Raw genomic sequence first — 22,544 nt, forward strand, 5'->3', positions numbered from 1 at the left:
GGGTGGATTTTCCTGGCAGGAGGACTTGAAACGCTCGGCCTCGAGGACAGAGCTATTCTTGTCGCAGCAGCTGTGTCCTTCTCACGGAATGGAAATCAAGGGTCAAGCCAACAAAATGTCCACAAATCCGTGACAAACCAGCGTTCACCTGAAAGGGCTCTTCCAGTGTCAGGTCAACAGAGTTCAAAAAGTTCTGCAAGTTTCTAATACACCATGCCTTACCATTTTCAAGATCTCTGCTTTCTGTCAGTGAATTGGCCGCTTCCGTTGATATCCAGAGGCTTATAACCTATCCTGATCAAATGTTTCTTACAGCTGAGGGTTTGTTAAAATTGCACCCAGTCTAGAAAAAAAACTCTGCGACTCCAGACTGATACATGTACCATGCGCCGAAACACTGTAACAAACTCTCATGTTTAAGGAGCAATCATTTACCGAGGCAGGAAAGAAGAGCAACACATTATAGAATTTTTCACTTTTTTATTTTTTTTACTTTTCATGAAAAAAATACAAAACGTGCACCTATACCAGCCAGCGGGGTGCAGGGGCCCTAATGTCACTGGCCCTCATACTACCCCTGTGCAAAGTGGTGGCGGTGACAGCACTTCACACCTGGGAAAGACGCTTAAAAGGCTGCTTTCTACCAAAAATAGCACCACCCCTGTCCACGGGTGGCGTGTAGTATTGCAGCTCTGCACCACTGACTCCAATGGCGCTGAGATGCAGCACCAGACACAACCCATGGACAGGATTGGTGCTGTTTTTTTGGAAGAAGGCAGCCAGATTTTTCTAATCCTGGACAATCCCTTTAAAAAATCCACATCAGCAGATCCCCGATCATTTTAATCCCCTTATTAAGGCGGAAAACAAAATAGTCCAATCCCTGGGGAAAGAGATGGAAAACACTGGATGATTCCTTGTTCTTCCTGCAAACACAGCACTGACCACTAGGAGGCGATCGTCAATCTGTTTGGAAGTAAAATCTCTTCCGGAGAAAGTTGAAAAATCCCGGGATCTGCTTGTAGGTTCCTTTAACCGAGACTCTGTCTGCAACCTGTAGATGAACAGTATGAGGAATAAGTAACCTGTGACATCCCGGATCCTGCACAGATAACCCCCAGCCCGACATCAGCGCCAGGTCCCCCTTACTATGGTCCACTCTCTACAATCCTCCTTTTGCTGTGCTTTACCCTAGTGTGAATACTGCTTATCTTGGCTCAGGCAGTAGGAAGCTCCTCATCTCTCAATGTATACTAGTGATATACAAGGTGAGAACATTCCCTTTTACTGCAGGCTGTAAAGCGAGATGCCGACATATACACAAGGTGCTCTACGTATATGTTAAAGAAGAGGGTACAAGGAGTTAAACAAATGTATTGCTATCGTAGGCATGTCCACGAGATGGCATAAAGTGTCCACTAGTTGTGTGTACCACCTCTGGGACCCTCATCTATTGGGAGAAAAGGGATATGGCGTGGCTATTTTTGGAATTCCCATAGAAGTGAATGGAAAGCACAGCACACATGTGGAGTCCAATTGGGAAACCCATTCAAGAGATAGGTGTGGGTCCCAGAGGTGGGAACCGCATCTATCGGACATTGGAGGCGTATCCTAGTGATATGCCACCAAAGTGCGAGATGGGCCAACGCCTTTAAAGGGATAGCAGCCCTCTGAATACATACAGGAAGAAGTGGATAAGTAAGAAAACAAAAAGGTGAAAAAAATAAATGCCGGATCCGTTTTGCTGGATGACACCGGAAAGACAGATCAGGCATTTCAATGCATTTTTTTGACTGATCAGGATCCTTACTAATGCCATCAGTTGGCAAACGTTTTGGCGGATCCGGCAGGTAGTTCCGGCGACGGAACTGCTTGCCGGATCACTCTGCCGCAAGTGTGAAAGTACCCTTACTCATAGATATAACAGAGAAGTATCTCACCATCACCAGCATTGTCTGCAGATCTAAGGTCCTGGCAAACTGATCCAAGACGTCGTCCAAAGTCTCCACGTACCATGAACCTTTTAATTTCTCCCTCCATGATACAAAACCTGCAGAAGGAAAAAATATCAAACTGTTATATACATGAAAGACTCTGCGCCGACTCCAGTCCATAGGAGCAGTATTATAGTAGTTATATTCTTGTACATAGGAGCAGTATTATAGTAGTTATATTCTTGTACATAGGAGCAGTATTATAGTAGTTATATTCTTGTACATAGGAGCAGTATTATAGCAGTTATATTCTTGTACATAGGAGGCAGTATTATAGTAGTTATATTCTTGTACATAGGAGCAGTATTATAGTAGTTATATTCTTGTACATAGGAGCAGTATTATAGTAGTTATATTCTTGTACATAGGAGCAGTATTATAGTAGTTGTATTCTTGTACATAGGAGCAGTATTATAGTAGTTATATTCTTGTACATAGGAGCAGTATTATAGTAGTTATATTCTTGTACATAGGAGCAGTATTATAGTAGTTATATTCTTGTACATAGGAGCAGTATTATAGTAGTTATATTCTTGTACATAGGAGCAGTATTATAGTAGGTATTTTCTTGTACATAGGAGCAGTATTATAGTAGTTATATTCTTGTACATAGGAGCAGTATTATAGTAGTTATATTCTTGTACATAGGAGCAGTATTATAGTAGTTATATTCTTGTACATAGGAGCAGTATTATAGTAGTTATATTCTTGTACATAGGAGCAGTATTATAGCAGTTATATTCTTGTACATAGGAGCAGTATTATAGCAGTTATATTCTTGTACATAGGAGCAGTATCATAGTAGTTATATTCTTGTATATAGGAGGCAGTATTATAGTAGTTATATTCTTGTACATAGGAGCAGTATTATAGTAGTTATATTCTTGTACATAGGAGCAGTATTATAGTAGTTATATTCTTGTACATAGGAGGCAGTATTATAGTAGTTATATTCTTGTACATAGGAGCAGTATTATAGTAGTTATATTCTTGTACATAGGAGCAGTATTATAGTAGTTATATTCTTGTACATAGGAGCAGTATTATAGTAGTTATATTCTTGTACATAGGAGGCAGTATTATAGCAGTTATATTCTTGTACATAGGAGCAGTATTATAGTAGTTATATTCTTGTACATAGGAGCAGTATTATAGTAGTTATATTCTTGTACATAGGAGAAAATATTATAGTAGTTATATTCTTGTACATAGGAGGCAGTATTATAGTAGTGATATTCTTGTACATAGGAGCAGTATTATAGTAGTTATATTCTTGTACATAGGAGGCAGTATTATAGTAGTTATATTCTTGTACATAGGAGGCAGTATTATAGTAGTTATATTCTTGTACATAGGAGCAGTATTATAGTAGTTATATTCTTGTACATAGGAGCAGTATTATAGTAGTTATATTCTTGTACATAGGAGCAGTATTATAGTAGTTATATTCTTGTACATAGGAGGCAGTATTATAGTAGTTATATTCTTGTACATAGGAGCAGTATTATAGTAGTTATATTCTTGTACATAGGAGGCAGTATTATAGTAGTTATATTCTTGTACATAGGAGCAGTATTATAGTAGTTATATTCTTGTACATAGGAGCAGTATTATAGTAGTTATATTCTTGTACATAGGAGCAGTATTATAGTAGTTATATTCTTGTACATAGGAGGCAGTATTATAGTAGTTATATTCTTGTACATAGGAGCAGTATTATAGTAGTTATATTCTTGTACATAGGAGCAGTATTATAGTAGTTATATTCTTGTACATAGGAGCAGTATTACAGTAGTTATACACTGCGTGCAGAATTATTAGGCAAATGAGTATTTTGACCACATCATCCTCTTTATGCATGTTGTCTTACTCCAAGCTGTATAGGCTCGAAAGCCTACTACCAATTAAGCATATTAGGTGATGTGCATCTCTGTAATGAGAAGGGGTGTGGTCTAATGACATCAACACCCTATATCAGGTGTGCATAATTATTAGGCAACTTTCTTTCCTTTGGCAAAATGGGTCAAAAGAAGGACTTGACAGGCTCAGAAAAGTCAAAAATAGTGAGATATCTTGCAGAGGGATGCAGCACTCTTAAAATTGCAAAGCTTCTGAAGCGTGATCATCGAACAATCAAGCGTTTCATTAAAAATAGTCAACAGGGTCGCAAAAAGCGTGTGGAAAAACCAAGGCGCAAAATAACTGCCCATGAACTGAGAAAAGTCAAGCGTGCAGCTGCCAAGATGCCTCTTGCCACCAGTTTGGCCATATTTCAGAGCTGCAACATCACTGGAGTGCCCAAAAGCACAAGGTGTGCAATACTCAGAGACATGGCCAAGGTAAGAAAGGCTGAAAGACGACCACCACTGAGCAAGACACACAAGCTGAAACGTCAAGACTGGGCCAAGAAATATCTCAAGACTGATTTTTCTAAGGTTTTATGGACTGATGAAATGAGAGTGAGTCTTGATGGCCAGATGGATGGGCCCGTGGCTGGATTCGTAAAGGGCAGAGAGCTCCAGTCCGACTCAGACGCCAGCAAGGTGGAGGTGGAGTACTGGTTTGGGCTGGTATCATCAAAGATGAGCTTGTGGGGCCTTTTTGGGTTGAGGATGGAGTCAAGCTCAACTCCCAGTCCTACTGCCAGTTTCTGGAAGACACCTTCTTCAAGCAGTGGTACAGGAAGAAGTCTGCATCCTTCAAGAAAAACATGATTTTCATGCAGGACAATGCTCCATCACACGCGTCCAAGTACTCCACAGCGTGGCTGGCAAGAAAGGGTATAAAAGAAGAAAATCTAATGACATGGCCTCCTTGTTCACCTGATCTGAACCCCATTGAGGACCTGTGGTCCATCATCAAATGTGAGATTTACAAGGAGGGAAAACAGTACACCTCTCTGAACAGTGTCTGGGAGGCTGTGGCTGCTGCTGCACGCAATGTTGATGGTGAACAGATCAAAACACTGACAGAATCCATGGATGGCAGGCTTTTGAGTGTCCTTGCAAAGAAAGGTGGCTATATTGGTCACTGATTTGTTTTTGTTTTGTTTTTGAATGTCAGAAATGTATATTTGTGAATGTTGAGATGTTATATTGGTTTCACTGGTAAAAATAAATAATTGAAATGGGTATATATTTGTTTTTTGTTAAGTTGCCTAATAATTATGCACAGTAATAGTCACCTGCACACACAGATATTCCCCTAAAATAGCTAAAACTAAAAACAAACTAAAAACTACTTCCAAAAATATTCAGCTTTGATATTAATGAGTTTTTTGGGTTCATTGAGAACATGGTTGTTGTTCAATAATAAAATTAATCCTCAAAAATACAACTTGCCTAATAATTCTGCACTCCCTGTATTCTTGTACATAGGAGCAGTATTATAGTAGTTATATTCTTGTACATAGGGTGCAGTATTATAGTATTTATATCCTTGTACATAGGAGCAGTATTATAGTATTTATATCCTTGTACATAGGAGCAGTATTATAGTAGTTATATTCTTGTACATAGGAGCAGTATTATAGTAGTTATATTCTTGTACATAGGAGCAGTATTATAGTAGTTATATTCTTGTACATAGGAGCAGTATTATAATAGTTATATTCTTGTACATAGGAGGCAGTATTATACTAGTTATATTCCTGTAAATAGGAGGCAGTATTATAGTAGTTATATTCTTATACATAGGAGCAGTATTATAGCAGTTATATTCTTGTACATAGGAGCAGTATTATAGTAGTTATATTCTTGTACATAGGAACAGCATTATAGTAGTTATATTCTTGTACATAGGAGGTAGTATTATAGTAGTTATATTCTTGTACATAGGAGGCAGTATTATAGTAGTTATATTCTTGTACATAGGAGGCAGTATTATAGCAGTTATATTCTTGTACATAGGAGGTAGTATTATAGTAGTTATATTCTTGTACATAGGAGGCAGTATTATGGTTGTTATATTCTTGTACAAATGAGGAAGCATTACATTAAGTATTAGAGTAGCTATGTTCCAATACATAAAAGAAAGTGTTACAGTAGGAATTTTCTTGTAAATAGGGGACAGTAGTATACTAAAACAGAGATCAGCAACCTCAATCACTCCAGCTGTTCTGAAACTACAACTCCCAGAATCCTCTTTTCACTACTATAGGAGTTACAATAACAGCTGATTAAGTGTGCTAGTAGCTTCTGTGCCAAAAGGTTTCCGATCTTTGCACTAAGATAAAGCTTCTCCCCGCATACAAAGAATATGTAATATGCCCTGAAGTATGATGGGAGACAAATTCTCAAAACAATAATGAGAACTGATAATATTCGATTTATAAAATGTCTTCGCCATACAAGTTTGGAATAGCCCCTGGACTGGTCGTGTAAATACCAACTGCCCTTTAAACCCTGTGATGTATTTACCTGGAAAGGTTGAATAGGACACCAGGATATCACCAGGTGTAGGCAATCTGGCCACGGCATCCGTCTCATCAGAGTCCTCCTGGTCTGGATGTACGGGGGTTGCATCGGTTTGTAAGGAATCTGTACTATATTTAAAGGGTTGATCTCCTGAATCCCCCAGGTCCACGGCACAACCTTTGTCCTGTTCCTCTAAAAAAATAAAACCAACGGTCCCATCAAAGTCTGCAGCCTGGGGGTAACAACTACACACGCTGGCCAGCAGGTGTCTGCAATGCACTCCAACTTTACAGAGATAGACTGTATAGCAATGTTTGGTTTTAGTGGTTCCTTCTCTTTAATTATTAAAGTTTTTGATGCAGTGATATTCCTTGTAATTTGGTGAGTTAGTGAGCATATACAGGCCTCTACTTGTTCTATGGTCATCAGAACTGGTACCTGGTGTCAGGCTGCGTTCCTACGGGATGAGGTAACTGTACATGCGTACTGCACACTGACAACCTTTAGGAGGGGCCAGAAAGCTAGAAAACATGTAGGCATGTAACAAATAAGATGTTTTGTGACTCTCTTTGCATCACCATGGGCACTGGCCAGAAGCCATTTTGGGACTGGTTGATGGGGAGCATGCTCATTTAATTGAAGGCTAGGTGATTTGTTACTTTACATTACTCTGTATTCATCTTTATGCATTTTATCACTGTTTTGTAAATTTTTCAAGCACCTAGCCTTGTCAAGCCTACTTTATTCCTGGATCTCAGAATTCACGGTAAAACATAAATTAAAGGGCCACTAACATATAATAGTGCTGGAGCATTTTAAGAGAAGCGGCTGATATCACTCACGCATGGATGTAAATGTCTCTGGAGGGTCTCAACCTCTACTGAGGCTGAGATAGTTGATAACAGGGAGCAACAGACTACAGTTCAGGTGAATACAGTCAGTTCATGCCTAGGCTGTGATGGCTGATAACAGCAAGCAATAAAATGTATGCACCTCTCCTGCAGGCAGCTTCTACCCAGACTAAAATGGTCAATAACAGTGACAATAGACTATAGTATACACTGCGTGCAGAAATATTAGGCAAATGAGTATTTTGACCACATCATCCTCTTTATGCATGTTGTCTTACTCCAAGCTGTATAGGCTCGAAAGCCTACTACCAATTAAGCATATTAGGTGATGTGCATCTCTGTAATGAGAAGGGGTGTGGTCTAATGACATCAACACCCTATATCAGGTGTGCATAATTATTAGGCAACTTCCTTTCCTTTGGCAAAATGGGTCAAAAGAAGGACTTGACAGGCTCAGGAAAGTCAAAAATAGTGCGATATCTTGCAGAGGGATGCAGCACTCTTAAAATTGCAAAGCTTCTGAAGCGTGATCATCGAACAATCAAGCGTTTCATTCAAAATAGTCAACAGGGTCGCAAGAAGCGTGTGGAAAAACCAAGGAGCAAAATAACTGCCCATGAACTGAGAAAAGTCAAGCGTGCAGCTGCCAAGATGCCACTTGCCACCAGTTTGGCCATATTTCAGAGCTGCAACATCACTGGAGTGCCCAAAAGCACAAGGTGTGCAATACTCAGAGACATGGCCAAGGTAAGAAAGGCTGAAAGACGACCACCACTGAACAAGACACACAAGCTGAAACGTCAAGACTGGACCAAGAAATATCTCAAGACTGATTTTTCTAAGGTTTTATGGACTGATGAAATGAGAGTGAGTCTTGATGGGCCAGATGGATGGGCCTGTGGCTGGATTGGTAAAGGGCAGAGAGCTCCAGTCCGACTCAGACGCCAGCAAGGTGGAGGTGGAGTACTGGTTTGGGCTGGTATCATCAAAGATGAGCTTGTGGGGCCTTTTCGGGTTGAGGATGGAGTCAAGCTCAACTCCCAGTCCTACTGCCAGTTTCTGGAAGACACCTTCTTCAAGCAGTGGTACAGGAAGAAGTCTGCATCCTTCAAGAAAAACATGATTTTCATGCAGGACAATGCTCCATCACACGCATCCAAGTACTCCACAGCGTGGCTGGCAAGAAAGGGTATAAAAGAAGAAAATCTAATGACATGGCCTCCTTGTTCACCTGATCTGAACCCCATTGAGAACCTGTGGTCCATCATCAAATGTGAGATTTACAAGGAGGGAAAACAGTACACCTCTCTGAACAGTGTCTGGGAGGCTGTGGTTGCTGCTGCACGCAATGTTGATGGTGAACAGATCAAAACACTGACAGAATCCATGGATGGCAGGCTTTTGAGTGTCCTTGCAAAGAAAGGTGGCTATATTGGTCACTGATTTGTTTTTGTTTTGTTTTTGAATGTCAGAAATGTATATTTGTGAATGTTGAGATGTTATATTGGTTTCACTGGTAAAAATAAATAATTGAAATGGGTATATATTTGTTTTTTGTTAAGTTGCCTAATAATTATGCACAGTAATAGTCACCTGCACACACAGATATCCCCCTAAAATAGCTAAAACTAAAAACAAACTAAAAACTACTTCCAAAAATATTCAGCTTTGATATTAATGAGTTTTTTGGGTTCATTGAGAACATGGTTGTTGTTCAATAATAAAATTAATCCTCAAAAATACAACTTGCCTAATAATTCTGCACTCCCTGTATAGCAAGTTGAATAAAAATAGACTGTGGAATTAGGTGAGCCACATCCAAGAGATCTCTATGTCTGTACCTCCTGCGCAAGCCTGGATGAAGAAGATCTTTGGCTTTCCTCGCAGACCGGGGCAATTGGAGCCATTGAAATAATTCACAATCCGCTCTACAGGGATCCGCACCCCGTCTGCCGCATACACCCCACCAGGAAACCGTGTGTGTCTGGTCTAACAGGATGAAACAAACATCTGATAGTTTACTAGTATTAGCGAACAGGAGCAACTTGATCTTCTGTTACTCAGCAGCAGGGGGCACTCACCTCACAGCCATGGGATAAGATGACCACCACGCAGCAGTCACGCTCAAAGTGATCTCTGGAGGCCAGGTTCTGCAGCTCCTCATGGATCTCCTGTCAAAATAGAGTAGGACACATTGTAACCATGGCAGGAAACTCCTGTAATCCGGAAAGGGCAGACGGGTGCTGGATTACATCAGAAGAAATGGCAATTTTGCCATGTTTGTGGGTTTTGTTTTCATGGTGCTCATTGTGCACTGAAAATGGAATGCAAACTTTATTCTGCAGGACAGTAAGATTACAGTGATACCAAATGTATATATATTTATATATAAAATATGGGTCTGACAACCGGTACCCCCACAGATCAACTGTTTTGAGCAGCCGCCGGCATCGAAGACTATACAGTATACAGAGCTGGAAGCCATAGGCGTGCGCACGGGGTGTGCCGGGTGTGCCGGGTGTGCCTGGGCACACCCTAATCAAGCCGACTTGAGGTTTACCATGTGCGGCACTGCAGGCAGCAGAGCAATACAGCTGATGCCTGAAATCTCCAATAACAGAGCTCTGTACATTAGAGAGCTCTGTTATAAGGGAGGAGGCTGCTGATTGGCCAGTATCAGCTGGCTGCCGTGCCATTGGCTGATCCTCTCACACCCCCTTCTCTCGGGAGCTGAACACAGCAGCAGTAGCTTCCTTTTCAGTTATTATGAAGACAGGAAGCGCGCCGCCCTGCTGCTGAGGAAGTGCCAGGGACACCAGAGGAAGGGAGCCATCACCATGTGCCCAGGTGAAGTGCCCATGTGAAGTGTCCTGCAGGCTTCTATCTACTGCTGGGTGGGAGCTCAATGTGGAGCTTTATGAATTGAAAAACTAATAGCCAAGACAGAGGCTAAAAAAACCTGCTTCTGACCCTTATGTTAAAACATAACTTTCATTTGATTGCTTTAACACCTAATGGAAAAAAATCATTTTAAAAATCTGCTGTTTCTCTAGATGACCTTATAGTAGTGGTAATAGAGTCTCAGGGGTCTATAAAAGCAGCTACACTATTTTTACAGACCTTTGAGACTCTATTAACACTACTATTAGCATAAGGTCATCTAGAGAAAAAGCAGGTTTTTTTTATTCTTTTTTTTTTTCCATTTAGATGTTAGAGCAATCTAATGAAAGTTATGTTTTAACACCTAAAGGATTTTTTTTTTAAAACCTACAGTTTTTTTAGATGACCTTATGCTGATAGTAGTGTTAATAGAGTCTCAAAGGTTTGCAAAAATAGTGTAGCTGCTTTTATAGACCCTTGAGACTCTATTACCACTACTATCAACATAAGGTCATCTAGAGAAACAGCAGCTTTTTAAAAAAAAAAATGTTTCCTTTAGGTATTAGAGCAATCAAATGAAAGTTATGTTTTAACATAAGGGTCAGAAACAGGGTTTTGTTTAGCCTCTTGGTTATTAGTTTTTCTATGTAAGTTCTCTGGATCAATGAGATTTTTCCCCCCGTATGGTTTATATATAGAGAGCAATGTCCAGTGATAACAGAGAGGACTATACTGTATATTGTACGGGATGGTGCAGGGGTTATACTGTATTGTACGGGATGGTGCAGGGGTTATACTGTATATTATACGGGATGGTGCAGGGGTTATACTGTATATTGTACGGGATGGTGCAGGGGTTATACTGTATTGTACGGGATGGCGCACAGGTTTTTATGCTCTTTGATGTGACAATTATCTTAGGTTTTCCTATCGCCCACCTTTGATGGCGCTGTGCCCAGCTCTGAGCCGATCCCGCTCCGCAGCTGCCAAGGCTTAGAGGAAACACTGGTTCTGTCACCCCCATGCTGTACTTTTTCGCCCCATAAGATGCATTTTTTCCCCCAAAAGTGGGGATAAAATGCCCCTGCGTCTTATGGGGCGAATACTAATCAAGTTATTAGTACCAGAGGGCCAGGAAGCGCTATACTCACCTCTTCCTGGTCCTCGGCGCTCCACTGTGAAGGCTGCGAACAGTGTGAGGCCGCGCTGTGACCTCACACTGTGCGTGCCCACACAGCAGACTGTACAAGAGGATTACCGAGCTCGAGCGGTGAGGAGCGGCAGCGTCCGGAGCAGGAAAGTGTTTGTTTTTTTAATTTTATATGGGGCACGGGGGATTGATATGAGGCACTGGGGGCTGATATGAGGCACTGGGGCTCTTATCTGAGGTCTGATTGGGGGTCATTCACATTGGGGTCTGATCTGAGGTCTTATTGGGGTCTTATTGACATTGGGGGTCTGATTGGTGGTCTGACCTGAGGTGTAATGAATTTTTTTTTTCTTATTGTCCCTCTCTAAAACCTTATAGGGCGAATAGAGCGTCTTATAGGGCGAAAAATACGGTAAGTTTAAAAATGATTTCTTCTCCCTTCATTATATTGATAGTGCAGGTCTGTATGTATACAGAGTGTATTTGTGTATATATATGTGTGTGTATATAATAAATATATATATATATTACACAGGTGCGTGCGCTGCGTCTGTGTTTGTGTTTTAGGGTGCACACCCTAATGCAATAGGCTGCGCACGCCTATGCTGGAAGCAGACTGCTCCTCATAAGAATGCCATGGCACGACCACTACACCGTAGACATTTGCAAGCCCTGGTCATATACAGAAATTGCAGAGATGGCTAAGAGGTTGAGAAATTATAGGAAAAGTCCACATATCGCTTGGTATTTTCTTAATCAGTTTATTTCCCCTCTGTGAGAGATGTAAAATCATTGTTTACAGCAGCAGAGGTTTGTGCCATACTTAAAGGTACCGCTTATTCTGACGGTCCATATCATAAGAAAGAGGAATTGTCCAATAGATGTTGCACCGGGACAGTGCGATAAGGTAAAGACATTTTTTCTTGAGTTATTTAGGAAGCCTACCAATTGGAAGTCAATTACTGCTTCTAAGATTTGTAAAGAATTTGTTTGCAGGTATGAAATTCCTCAAATAATATCAAGTGATCAGGGACCGTCTTTTATAAGTACTGTACTCCAAACTATATGTTCCATGATAGCAGTTAAACAACAACTTCACACGCCCTATAATCCTCAAGCAAGTAGAAAAGTTGAAAGGTACAATTGTACTATTAAAGGGGTTGTCCAAGTTATTTATCCTCAGGTAAGGTAATAAATATCAGATCGGCTTGGCACGGGTCCACACCCGAACCCCCGCTGATCAGCTGGTGGAGGAGAAGGCGTCCCTCTGGGCCAGAGCGGCCTTCCCTTCAATGTTTCCTTGAGCCGTGTAATTACAAGTCGTCCCATGCAAACGCTCGTTAGTGATTATCCGCCGGTGTAATACAGCCTTAAATGAGTATTTATAAAAGGTCAGAGATAAGGAACTGGCTGATGGGACAGAGACAAAATTCAGATCCTGCTACTAAAGCATCGCAGCCCTGTGCAGGAAAAAGGGCTCCATATTTTTTAATAAAAAAATATTTTTAGCTCAAAATGAGTACAATGCAATAATAAACAAAAATGTCCCCAAAGCTGTAAATTGCCTTTAGGTTTGAAGGGAACGTTTGAGCAGAGCAAGCAAGAGGTCTTTTCACTTCTGCATGGTGCCCTTCTCCACGTTTACAGCCCCTTTTTTGTTTTGACATATAGGAGGACATCATATAGTGTTGCCAGATAATTGCTATTATGTATGTGGAATGAGCACTTATAAGTTTTTGCTTCATGATGGTGAAGGAGTCTGTACGGTAGCTAAGTTATCGATTGGGCCTTGAAAGTTGAAGAAATAGAGATGAGCCAGTCGCCTAAACACTTGATGCATAAGAGAGCCCAGGGCAAATCTTTGATACATACCCCTAGGTATATTAAGTATTGGCTCTTATCCCCTCGGGATTAGCTATGCAGAATACATATAACATAGAACAATTGGCTGAGTTGTTTGACAATGTAACGGATGAAATTTCTGAAGCTATAGGTATTCTCTATAATCGGACAGGATTTTATGCTAAAGTATTAAAGGCTATGAACACCTTTGGGGGCATTTTTTTTTTATTGTATTGTACTCATGAGCTAAAAATCATTTTTTCAATTGGCCTTTATTAAAAAACATGGAGCCCTTTTCTCTGTACAGAGCTCAGATGCGCTACTAGCAGGATCCGAATTGTCGCTCTTTTCCGTCAGGCGGGGAGCTGACGGGCTCCTTATCTCAGACCTTATAAACATTCATCAAAGCTCAGTTCTTATCTTACTGATAAGAATGTGGCTTAAATAAGTGTTTATAACCTCTTAGTAACTCTAGATAAGGGTTATTAGATGACCAGCACAAAGTGAAAGTAGAATGCACACAGCTAACCCTTTGTGACAGAACAGCTCAATATTTTTAATAAAGACAAATTGAAAAAAAGATTTTTAGCCCCAAATAAGAAAAAAAACGCAATCATAAAAGAAAATTTCCCCTGAAGGTGTACATAGACTTTAGATCAGCATGCTCTGGTTTTGGATTATTTGACCACAAGCCAAGGAGGTTTATGTGGAATAGTGGGGTCTTCTGGTGGTAACTTCTTAGACCCTCAATTTGATGCACTGGATACTGGCCTGCTTCTTTTCCTTGCTGTGTTTTAGATTGTAGTATATTTGCTTTGTCATTATTGGTATAGGAGCTAGCGATTTAGGGCAGTGATCTTGGTTGGTCCTCTTCAGAGGACTCAGGGGATGGAGAGGAGGCACTCTTTGTAGTGGGTTCCCCATGTGATTCTTTGGGAAACTCATAGTCAGTCCACCCCGTCTGAAACCCTGTAGTAACTGGTCGTGTAGAGGAGGTGGTCGGGATTTGTCTTATGTTCTTACGAAAATGTACAACAACGTCTTCAAAGTCAGTGTCAGGTATTAAGTTCAAATTCTTAACCAGGATTCAGGATCAGGATTCCCAGTCACTTTCAGATTGTCATCTGCCTTACATTCACTGTCTTCATAAGGAGGAGGGTCTGAAGGCACATGTGCATTCCCACCAGATGTCATTTGCAAAGCTGCTGCACTCCACTCATGATACATCTGTTTATCCTCCTTAGGGTACATGCACACGACGGTGACGTGATTTGCGGTCCACAAATTGCGGATCCGCAAAACACAGATGCCACCCATGTGCGTTCCACAATTTACGTAACGGGCGGCCCATTACAGAAATGCCTCTTCCTGTCCGTGATTGCGGATAAGAATAGGACATGCTCTATATTTTTCTGCTGGGCCGCGGAACGGAACTACAGATGCGGACAGCACACTGTGTGCTGTCCGAATCTTTTGTGGCCCCATTCAGATGAAAGGGTCCGCACCTGTTCCGAAAAATTGTGAAACTGATGCAGACCCATTCATACAGTCAATGTACAGCTTTGGGGACATTTTTGTATATTATTGCATTGTACTCATTTTGAGCTAAAAATTATTTTTTATAAAAAAATATGGAGCCCTTTTTCCTGCACAGGGCTGCGATGCTTTAGTAGCAGGATCTGAATTTTGTCTCTATCCCATCAGCCAGTTCCTTATCTCTGACCTTTTATAAATACTCATTTAAGGCTCATTTAATGGCATCTGAGAATGTAGATTTAGTGGCTGTTACGGAGACATGGTTTAATGAAAGAAATGACTGGGACATAACCATACCAGGGTACTCTTTATACAGAAGAGACAGAGAAGGCAAGAAAGGAGGAGGAGTGGCCCTGTATGTGAAAGATAGCATTAAATCTAACCTAATACAAGTTGGTGAGGCCAACATAGAGTCAGTTTGGGTTACATTGCAGTTTGCTAACCATGCAGTAACTCGTGTAGGTGTGATATATAGACCACCTGGTCAAGTTAAAGAACTAGATGATCTACTAGTTGAAGAAATAGCTAAAATGACAATGAAAGGAGAAGTTATCATTATGGGAGATTTCAATCTTCCAGATATAAACTGGAAAACCAAAATAGCAAGTTCTACCAGGAGTACAGATATTCTAAATTCCCTACTGGGGTTATCTCTACAACAAGTGGTTGAGGAGCCAACCCGGAGGGAGGCCATTTTGGATTTGGTATTCACAAATGGGGATTCGGTATATGATGTCATTGTAGGCGAAACCTTGGGATCTAGTGATCACCAGTCAGTGTGGTTTAATATAAGAACTGTGAAAGAGTCCCACCACACAAAAACAAAAGTTTTAGATTTTAGAAAAACAGACTTTTCAAAAATGAAATTAGTCATAAATGAGTCTTTATCAGACTGGAACGGATTACATGGAGTCCAGGAGAAATGGGACTACTTAAAAGGTGCATTATTGAAGGCAACAGAAAATTGCATTAGACTTGTCAGTAAAAGCAAAAAAAGGAGGAGACCACTGTGGTACTCAGCAGAAGTGGCCCAAATCATTAAAAATAAAAAGCTAGCATTTTGTAATTATAAAAAAACCCAGAGCAATGAAGATAAGGAAATCTACAAGATTAGGCAGAGAGAGGCCAAGCAAGTTATAAGAACTTCTAAAGCGCAGGCAGAAGAAAAACTAGCTCAGTCTATGAAAAAAGGGGATAAGACATTCTTCAGATATATAAATGAAAAAAGGAAATTAAAACAAGGAATAACTAAATTAAAAACAAAGGACGGAAGGTATGTAGAAGAGAATAAAGGGCTAGCCGACTGCCTTAATGAATACTTCTGTTCAGTTTTTACAAAAGAAAAAGGAGAAGGACCTCCACTAGAAAGGATGACTATTAAATCGTTTGATGCATGTATCTTTACAGAGGAAGATGTTCTAAGTTTGCTGTCTAAGGTGAAGACAGATAAGTCACAGGGGCCTGATGAGATACACCCAAAATTATTAAAAGAGCTTAGTGGTGAGCTGGCAAAACCGTTAACAGATTTATTTAACCAATCATTAGTAACAGGAGTCGTCCCGGAAGATTGGAAATTGGCAAATGTCGTGCCCATTCACAAGAAAGGTAGTAGGGAGGAATCGAGCAACTATAGACCAGTGAGTCTGACATCAATAGTAGGCAAATTAATGGAAACCCTATTAAAGGATAGGATTGTGGAACATCTAAAATCCCATGGATTGCAAGATGAAAAACAACATGGGTTTACTTCAGGGAGATCATGTCAAACAAATCTTATAGATTTTTTTGACTGGGTGAATAAAATAATAGACGGTGGAGGTGCAGTAGACATCGCATATCTAGATTTTAGTAAGGCTTTTGACACTGTCCCACATAGAAGACTTATCAATAAACTGCAGTCATTGAGCATGGACTCCCATATTGTTGAGTCGATTAGGCAGTGGCTGAGTGACAGACAGCAGAGGGTTGTAGTCAATGGAGAACATTCAAAACAAGGTCATGTTACCAGTGGGGTTCCACAGGGATCTGTACTGGGACCAAGTTTGTTTAATATCTTCATAAGTGATATTGCAAAAGGCCTCGCTGGTAAGGTTTGTCTTTTTGCTGATGACACAAAAATATGTAACAGGGTTGATGTTCCTGGAGGGAAACGCCAAATGGAAAAGGATTTAGGAAAACTAGAAGAATGGTCAGAACTCTGGCAACTGAAATTTAATGTGGATAAGTGCAAGATAATGCACCTGGGGCGTAAAAACCCAAGGGCAGAATATAGAATATTTGACACAGTCCTGACCTCAGTATCTGAGGAAAGGGATTTAGGAGTAATTATTTCAGAAGACTTAAAGGTGGGAAGACAATGTAATAGAGCAGCAGGAAATGCCAGCAGAATGCTTGGATGTATAGGGAGAGGTATAAGCAGTAGAAAGAGTGAAGTGCTTATGCCGCTGTACAGAACACTGGTGAGACCTCACTTGGAGTATTGTGCGCAGTACTGGAGGCCATATCTCCAGAAGGATATAGATACTCTAGAGAGAGTTCAGAGAAGAGCTACTAAACTAGTACATGGATTGCAGGATAAAACTTACCAGGAAAGGTTAAAGGACCTTAATATGTATAGCTTGGAAGAAAGAAGAGAGACAGAGGGGATATGATAGAAACTTTTAAATACATAAAGGGAATCAACTCGGTAAAGGAGCAGAGCATATTTATAAGAAGAAAAACTACCACAAGAGGACACAGTTTTAAATTAGAGGGGCAAAGGTTTAAAAGTAATATAAGGAAGTATTACTTTACTGAGAGAGTAGTGGATGCATGGAATAGCCTTCCCGCAGAAGTGGTAGCTGCAAATACAGTGAAGGAGTTTAAGCATGCATGGGATAGGCATAAGGCCATCCTTCATATAAGATAGGGCCGGGGGCTATTTATAGTATTCAGTATATTGGGCAGACTAGATGGGCCAAATGGTTCTTATCTGCCGACACATTCTATGTTTCTATGTTATATGTAACCTCAGTCACACATAAGGATTCTATGCACTTCTGGCAAAGTAGACACACACTTCCTCCATTTATCCCACAAAGCAATTGCCTTCTCACCATGAGCTTCTATCACCAGGAGGATCGGACTCCCTTCAGGGTGTCACACTTTGGCGCTCCCTAATCAGGGAAAGTATGTTTCCCATTCTTACTTAAAGGGGTCATCCCATGATTAATGTAAAAAATGAAAATCAGACATCATATAGGACATACATGACCAGAACCAGCCCTGTACCTCACATGGATCCAGAGATCTCCACATTCATTGTTCTGCTCGATTTATAACAAGCTGGCAGCTCAAGAGGAGGGTCTTTCCTGCTGCAGCTCAGGGGGCGTGTCCATGCTCTGCCTATCACAGCTCAGGGGGCGTGTCCATGCTCTGCCTATCACAGCTCAGGGGGCAGTTGAAGGATGAAACTGAGCATGTGCGGCCATCTCAGTGAGCAGGAGAAAGAAGAAAAAGAAGAAACAGCAGGTGGCGCTATACTGATACATTTTATTGAATAACTCACTGGCTATGCTAAATTATTAATTACATGCAATTATAAAAGTCTTTAAATCCAGGGACTGGTTTGAAAACTGTAGAATATTTTTTTGTGGAACAACCCCTTTAAGACACTCTTTGCTTAAGTCACGGAGGGAGTAAATATGAGAGCACTCAAAGAGGATCTCATCAGACCAGCTAGTACTTTTCAAAATACACTCTAGGTTAGACAGTACCCGACCGAAAGGCTCTATTCCTCAAATCCACGTCTCGCACTCTTCTAATTCTACCCAACCTTCAACAATTTCCATCTGCTCCCTCTGCCTTCTCCTTACCAGACCAGGTCTGGGTGCGTGCCACAGACCATAAAGCGCACGTCCGCGTTGAATTACCACTATGACAACAGATGCAGCACTCCACAGAAGTATCAAACACCACAGATCATTTTCTGACAACATCCAGAGAATCGTATCCATATAAAAGGAATAAAAGGGTTAAAAGCAGCAAAATTAGTTATTCCTTTGAGAGGACGCCCCCTGGCAGACAGAGCGGAATCACAAATCACAGGCAATAAAGCTCAGGGCTCATTCACACGACCGTATGAATGTGTCCGCATCCGTTCCACAATTTTGCGGAACAGGTGCGGACCCATTCATTTCAATGGGGCCGCAAAAGACGCAGACAGCACACCGTGTGCTCTCAGCATCCTTTTTTCCGTTCCGCTGCCCTGCAAAAATAAAAAAATAGAGCATGTCCTATTCTTGTCCGCAATCGCATTTCTATAATGGGCCGCCTGTTCCATTTTGCAAATTCGGGCTGACCTGGTGAATGAAGAGCACGGGTCAGTTTTAACGCCTAGTGAATGCTGCAAAAGAAAAAAAAAGAAAACTGCGGCGGAATTGTCTTCTTTTCCCGCCAATTCCATTCCATTTGGATTTTTTTTCCCCGCTTCCACTACATTCTATGCAATATTGAATGGGGGCATTAGAAAGCACAACTTGTCCTGCAAAAACAAGCCCCCGTACGGCTATGTGAACGGAACAATAAAAAAAAAAAAAAAGTTATGGCTCCGGGAAGTCAGGGAAGAAAAATAAAAACACAAAAACAAAAAAAGAAACTCCGGTATAAGGGGTTAATAGGTCAAAATAACACTTAAATCAGATTATCTGAGGATCGAAGTTCACTAATTCTTACCGCTAATCAATAATGATTCATACACTGGGAACAGATTAGGAAAGTACCAGTCAGAACCAGGCACCAAGTGGTAATTCTTTTTATCCCTTTATTATTATTATCATTTCCTCTTTACGCGTTTTCTATATTATTCCTATACATCATATTTTTCTACTTCAGACAGGACCTTCTGCTTCCGCTCCGTACACTATGTAGTTACTGGGGCTGCATCTGTGTCGGGCCCCCACCAATCTGATACTGATGACTCAGGGCTGTTTCACACCAGCGAGTCCATTGCGGGAATCGCGCTCCGTGTGCGGGTGTGATCCTCCGCCCTGGACTTCCAGGAGCGCACGGCATTATCATGATTTATAATGCTATGTATCTCTGCCTGACCTTATTTCTACAGAATCATAGTGACACTATAGTCACTATAATTCTGTGAAAAAAAGGCCAGGCAGAGACACACAGCATTATACATCATGATAATGCCGTGCGCTCCTGCAAGTCCAGAGCGAAGGATCACACCCGCACACGGAGCGCGATTCCCGCAATGGACTCGCTCGTGTGAAACAGCCCTTAGGGCTCATGCAGATGGGCGTTGCTCGGCCGTTCCGTGCATATGCGGTCCCCACATCCCTATGATTTCCGCGGACGGATGCAGACCGATAAAACTTAAACGGGTCCGTGATCCGTCCGCACCGCAAAAAAAATAGAACAAGTTCTATTTTTTTTTGCGGTACGGAGGCACAGAGAGAAACCCCAAGGAAGCGCCCTGTGGTGCTTCCGTGCCTCCGTTCCGCACCGCACCTTCCGGATTGCTGACCCATTCAAGTGAATGGGTCCACATATGTGATGCGGTGCATAAAAACGGCCAGGGGGCACATATATTGCGGACCTGCTGTTTGTAGGCCTGTTCAGGAGCCCTTATGCTGAGGATAGGTCATCAATATCTGTAGCCCAGACGACCCCTTTCAATTTTCATTTAGTCCTCCTAGGGCAGAAGTCAGCCACCTCCGGGACTCCAGCTGTTGGGAAACTACAATTCCCAGCATGCACACTCGCTCAGATGTACTTGGAAGTCCCATAGAAGTCAATGGAGCATGCTTGGACCCGTAGATTCACAGCGGAGGTGGCGGACTAGTGATCACTTGATCAATAATACTTTGCAGTACTTCAGTATTGCAGCATTGCCGTCAGCCTATCGCCCTGGAAGCAGGGTGTTGTAACCCCAGCTGCCATGACAAGCGTTCAGCACCCCACACCTTTGTCATGGGGGGCCGACTGGAGGACAAAAGGAGATCCCCCAGATGCCGGGGATCTGTTAAACCCAATCTTGGACTCGCTCCATACAATCCCTTCCGACTCCCACCGTACATGTACAGCAGATGCTGGGAAGGAGTTAACGGAATATTATAGCAATAATGTTCATATTTATAACAATAACCACCATCATCATCATCACACTGGATCTGTCCGGATTATTGGACTGCTCCCTGCTGGAGTACAGGAGCGGTCAGATGAAGGGCGATTATTTTTACCTGGCCGCTCGCACTCACCGCTGCCTTCAGGTTGTTCTTCACCGTCACTTGGAAGTGATACGAGCGCATCCGCCTCTCCAGCTTCTCGCGGTCAATGTCCGATCCGGTTCTGTAGGTCAAGCCGGACGACTCGCAGAACTCCATGTTATTGATGATCAGGCAGTCGCCGCAGGGGTTAAAGTTCATGGGATAATCCTGACGGAAGGAAGAGACGGTATATTTACACACCGCGACGGTGGACTGAACCATTTCCCCCTCCCCCCCTGTCCAATCAGAGGCAGCGGCCCAAATATACAAACCGTCTGCATGTCCAGGGGTTTAGGTGTCTGATCAACAAGACCTAAAGAAAGAAAACGTACCAGTATCACAACACTGCTCATCCTGAGCCCCCTGATTCACAAGTACAACTCCAAAACGACAGAAAAGACTGACACACACACACAGAGCGGGGGTGGGATGTTCCATTATAACTCACGCTTGCTCTGGGGAATCATGGGGATGGGTGTTGGGGGGAGCGGAGCAGGTTTTTTCACCTCCCTCCACCCCCCGGTTTCCTGTAGGAGGTCGGCGAGGTCCTGCTGCCCGGAGTCCCGCAGACACACAAGGAACAGGTGGAAGGCGTCGCTGCCGCGGGTTTCTAGGTCGATCAGTAATTTCCGAGCCTGAGCTCTCCGCGTCCCCGCCATCTGGTAGGAAACAATAGGATGGAAATTGGGACGTCACAGGGGGGAATGTGAGGGGCCATATGGGGGGCGGGGGGTAACCCCTCTCACTCGGGGAGGGGTGTATGTTTTTTCTTGTTTGGGGGTCCCCAATATCTCCTTATGCACTGAAGGTCCCAGCACACTATCACCAGTGCACCCCAATGTAAGCCCACTGGCGATCACACTGCTGCCCCCACCTGGATCTCCTCGATCATGTCATTGCTGAACACCCCCTTCTCCACCAGCGGATCCCAGAGGCTCTTCACCTCTAGGGAGGTGACCAGCCGCACCCGATTCTGCCGCAGGATCTGCCGGTGTCTCTGCTCCATCTTCCAAGTACACAACTACTTCCGTAAACACGACGTCATCACGCTGCGCCGGCGCCATGTGCCTACACCTTACCGAGAAGACACTGGTCGCCATGTTGCTACACTCAAGGCGTGTCAGTAATATGAGAAAAACGACATGAATGTAAGTGCGGTGTAACTCTACCGACTGTAAAGGGACTACAAGGCCCAGTATATGTGTATACGTACTAGTCCAACAGGCGCTGGGTCCCCCCAACAGTATTAATAATCAGTCCCACAGCAACCAATGAGAGCTCAGGAAGAAAAGAAAGCAGCGCTGTGATTGGTTGTTATGGTATGCAAGAAGGACAGGTCTGCTGCTATGGGAAAGAGGTATTAACCCCCTAGCAACCAATAAGAGATCAGAAAGAAAAGAAAGCAGCGATGTGATTGGTTGTTATGGCCTGTGAGGGAAGGCTTGCTGCGATGGGAAAGAGTTATTTCTATTAGCCACACAGCAACCAATAAGAGATCAGGAAGAAAAGAAAGCAGCTCTGTGATTGGTTGTTATGGCCTGTGAAGGTAGGTTTCCTGCCATGGGAAAGAGTTATTTCTTTTAGCCACATAGCGACCAATAAGAACTCAGGAAGAA

At 42.3% G+C, this 22,544-nt stretch overlaps 1 protein-coding gene across 1 annotated transcript; it reads right to left on the reverse strand.

Annotated features, from left to right (window-relative positions):
• Window positions 1–488: 488 nt before the first annotated feature.
• CASP9 (caspase 9) lies at window positions 489–21,985 on the reverse strand. Its single transcript, XM_040422419.1, has 9 exons — window positions 21,803–21,985; window positions 21,377–21,587; window positions 21,201–21,241; window positions 20,920–21,096; window positions 9,342–9,431; window positions 9,102–9,249; window positions 6,413–6,601; window positions 1,941–2,050; window positions 489–1,054 (listed from the first exon to the last, which is right to left on the reverse strand). Exons 1-9 carry the CDS (start codon window positions 21,932–21,934, stop codon window positions 962–964), a joined length of 1,191 nt encoding a protein of 396 aa, XP_040278353.1. The 5' UTR covers window positions 21,935–21,985; the 3' UTR covers window positions 489–961.
• Window positions 21,986–22,544: the final 559 nt, after the last annotated feature.

Source organism: Bufo bufo, chromosome 1 (genome assembly GCF_905171765.1).
Source record: "Bufo bufo chromosome 1, aBufBuf1.1, whole genome shotgun sequence".
NCBI classification, from domain to species: Eukaryota; Metazoa; Chordata; class Amphibia; order Anura; family Bufonidae; genus Bufo; species Bufo bufo.

Bases quoted from the DNA above. Each gene is read 5' to 3' on its own strand.
- CASP9 (XM_040422419.1), bottom strand. From the start codon at position 21,934: ATGGAGCAGAGACACCGGCAGATCCTGCGGCAGAATCGGGTGCGGCTG. The intron at 9,250-9,341 runs GTGAGTGCCCCC...TCATCCTGTTAG, and splicing joins TCTTATCCCATGGCTGTGAG to ACCAGACACACACGGTTTCC. The intron at 2,051-6,412 runs GTAAATACATCA...TTCCTTCTGCAG, and splicing joins GTCCTATTCAACCTTTCCAG to GTTTTGTATCATGGAGGGAG.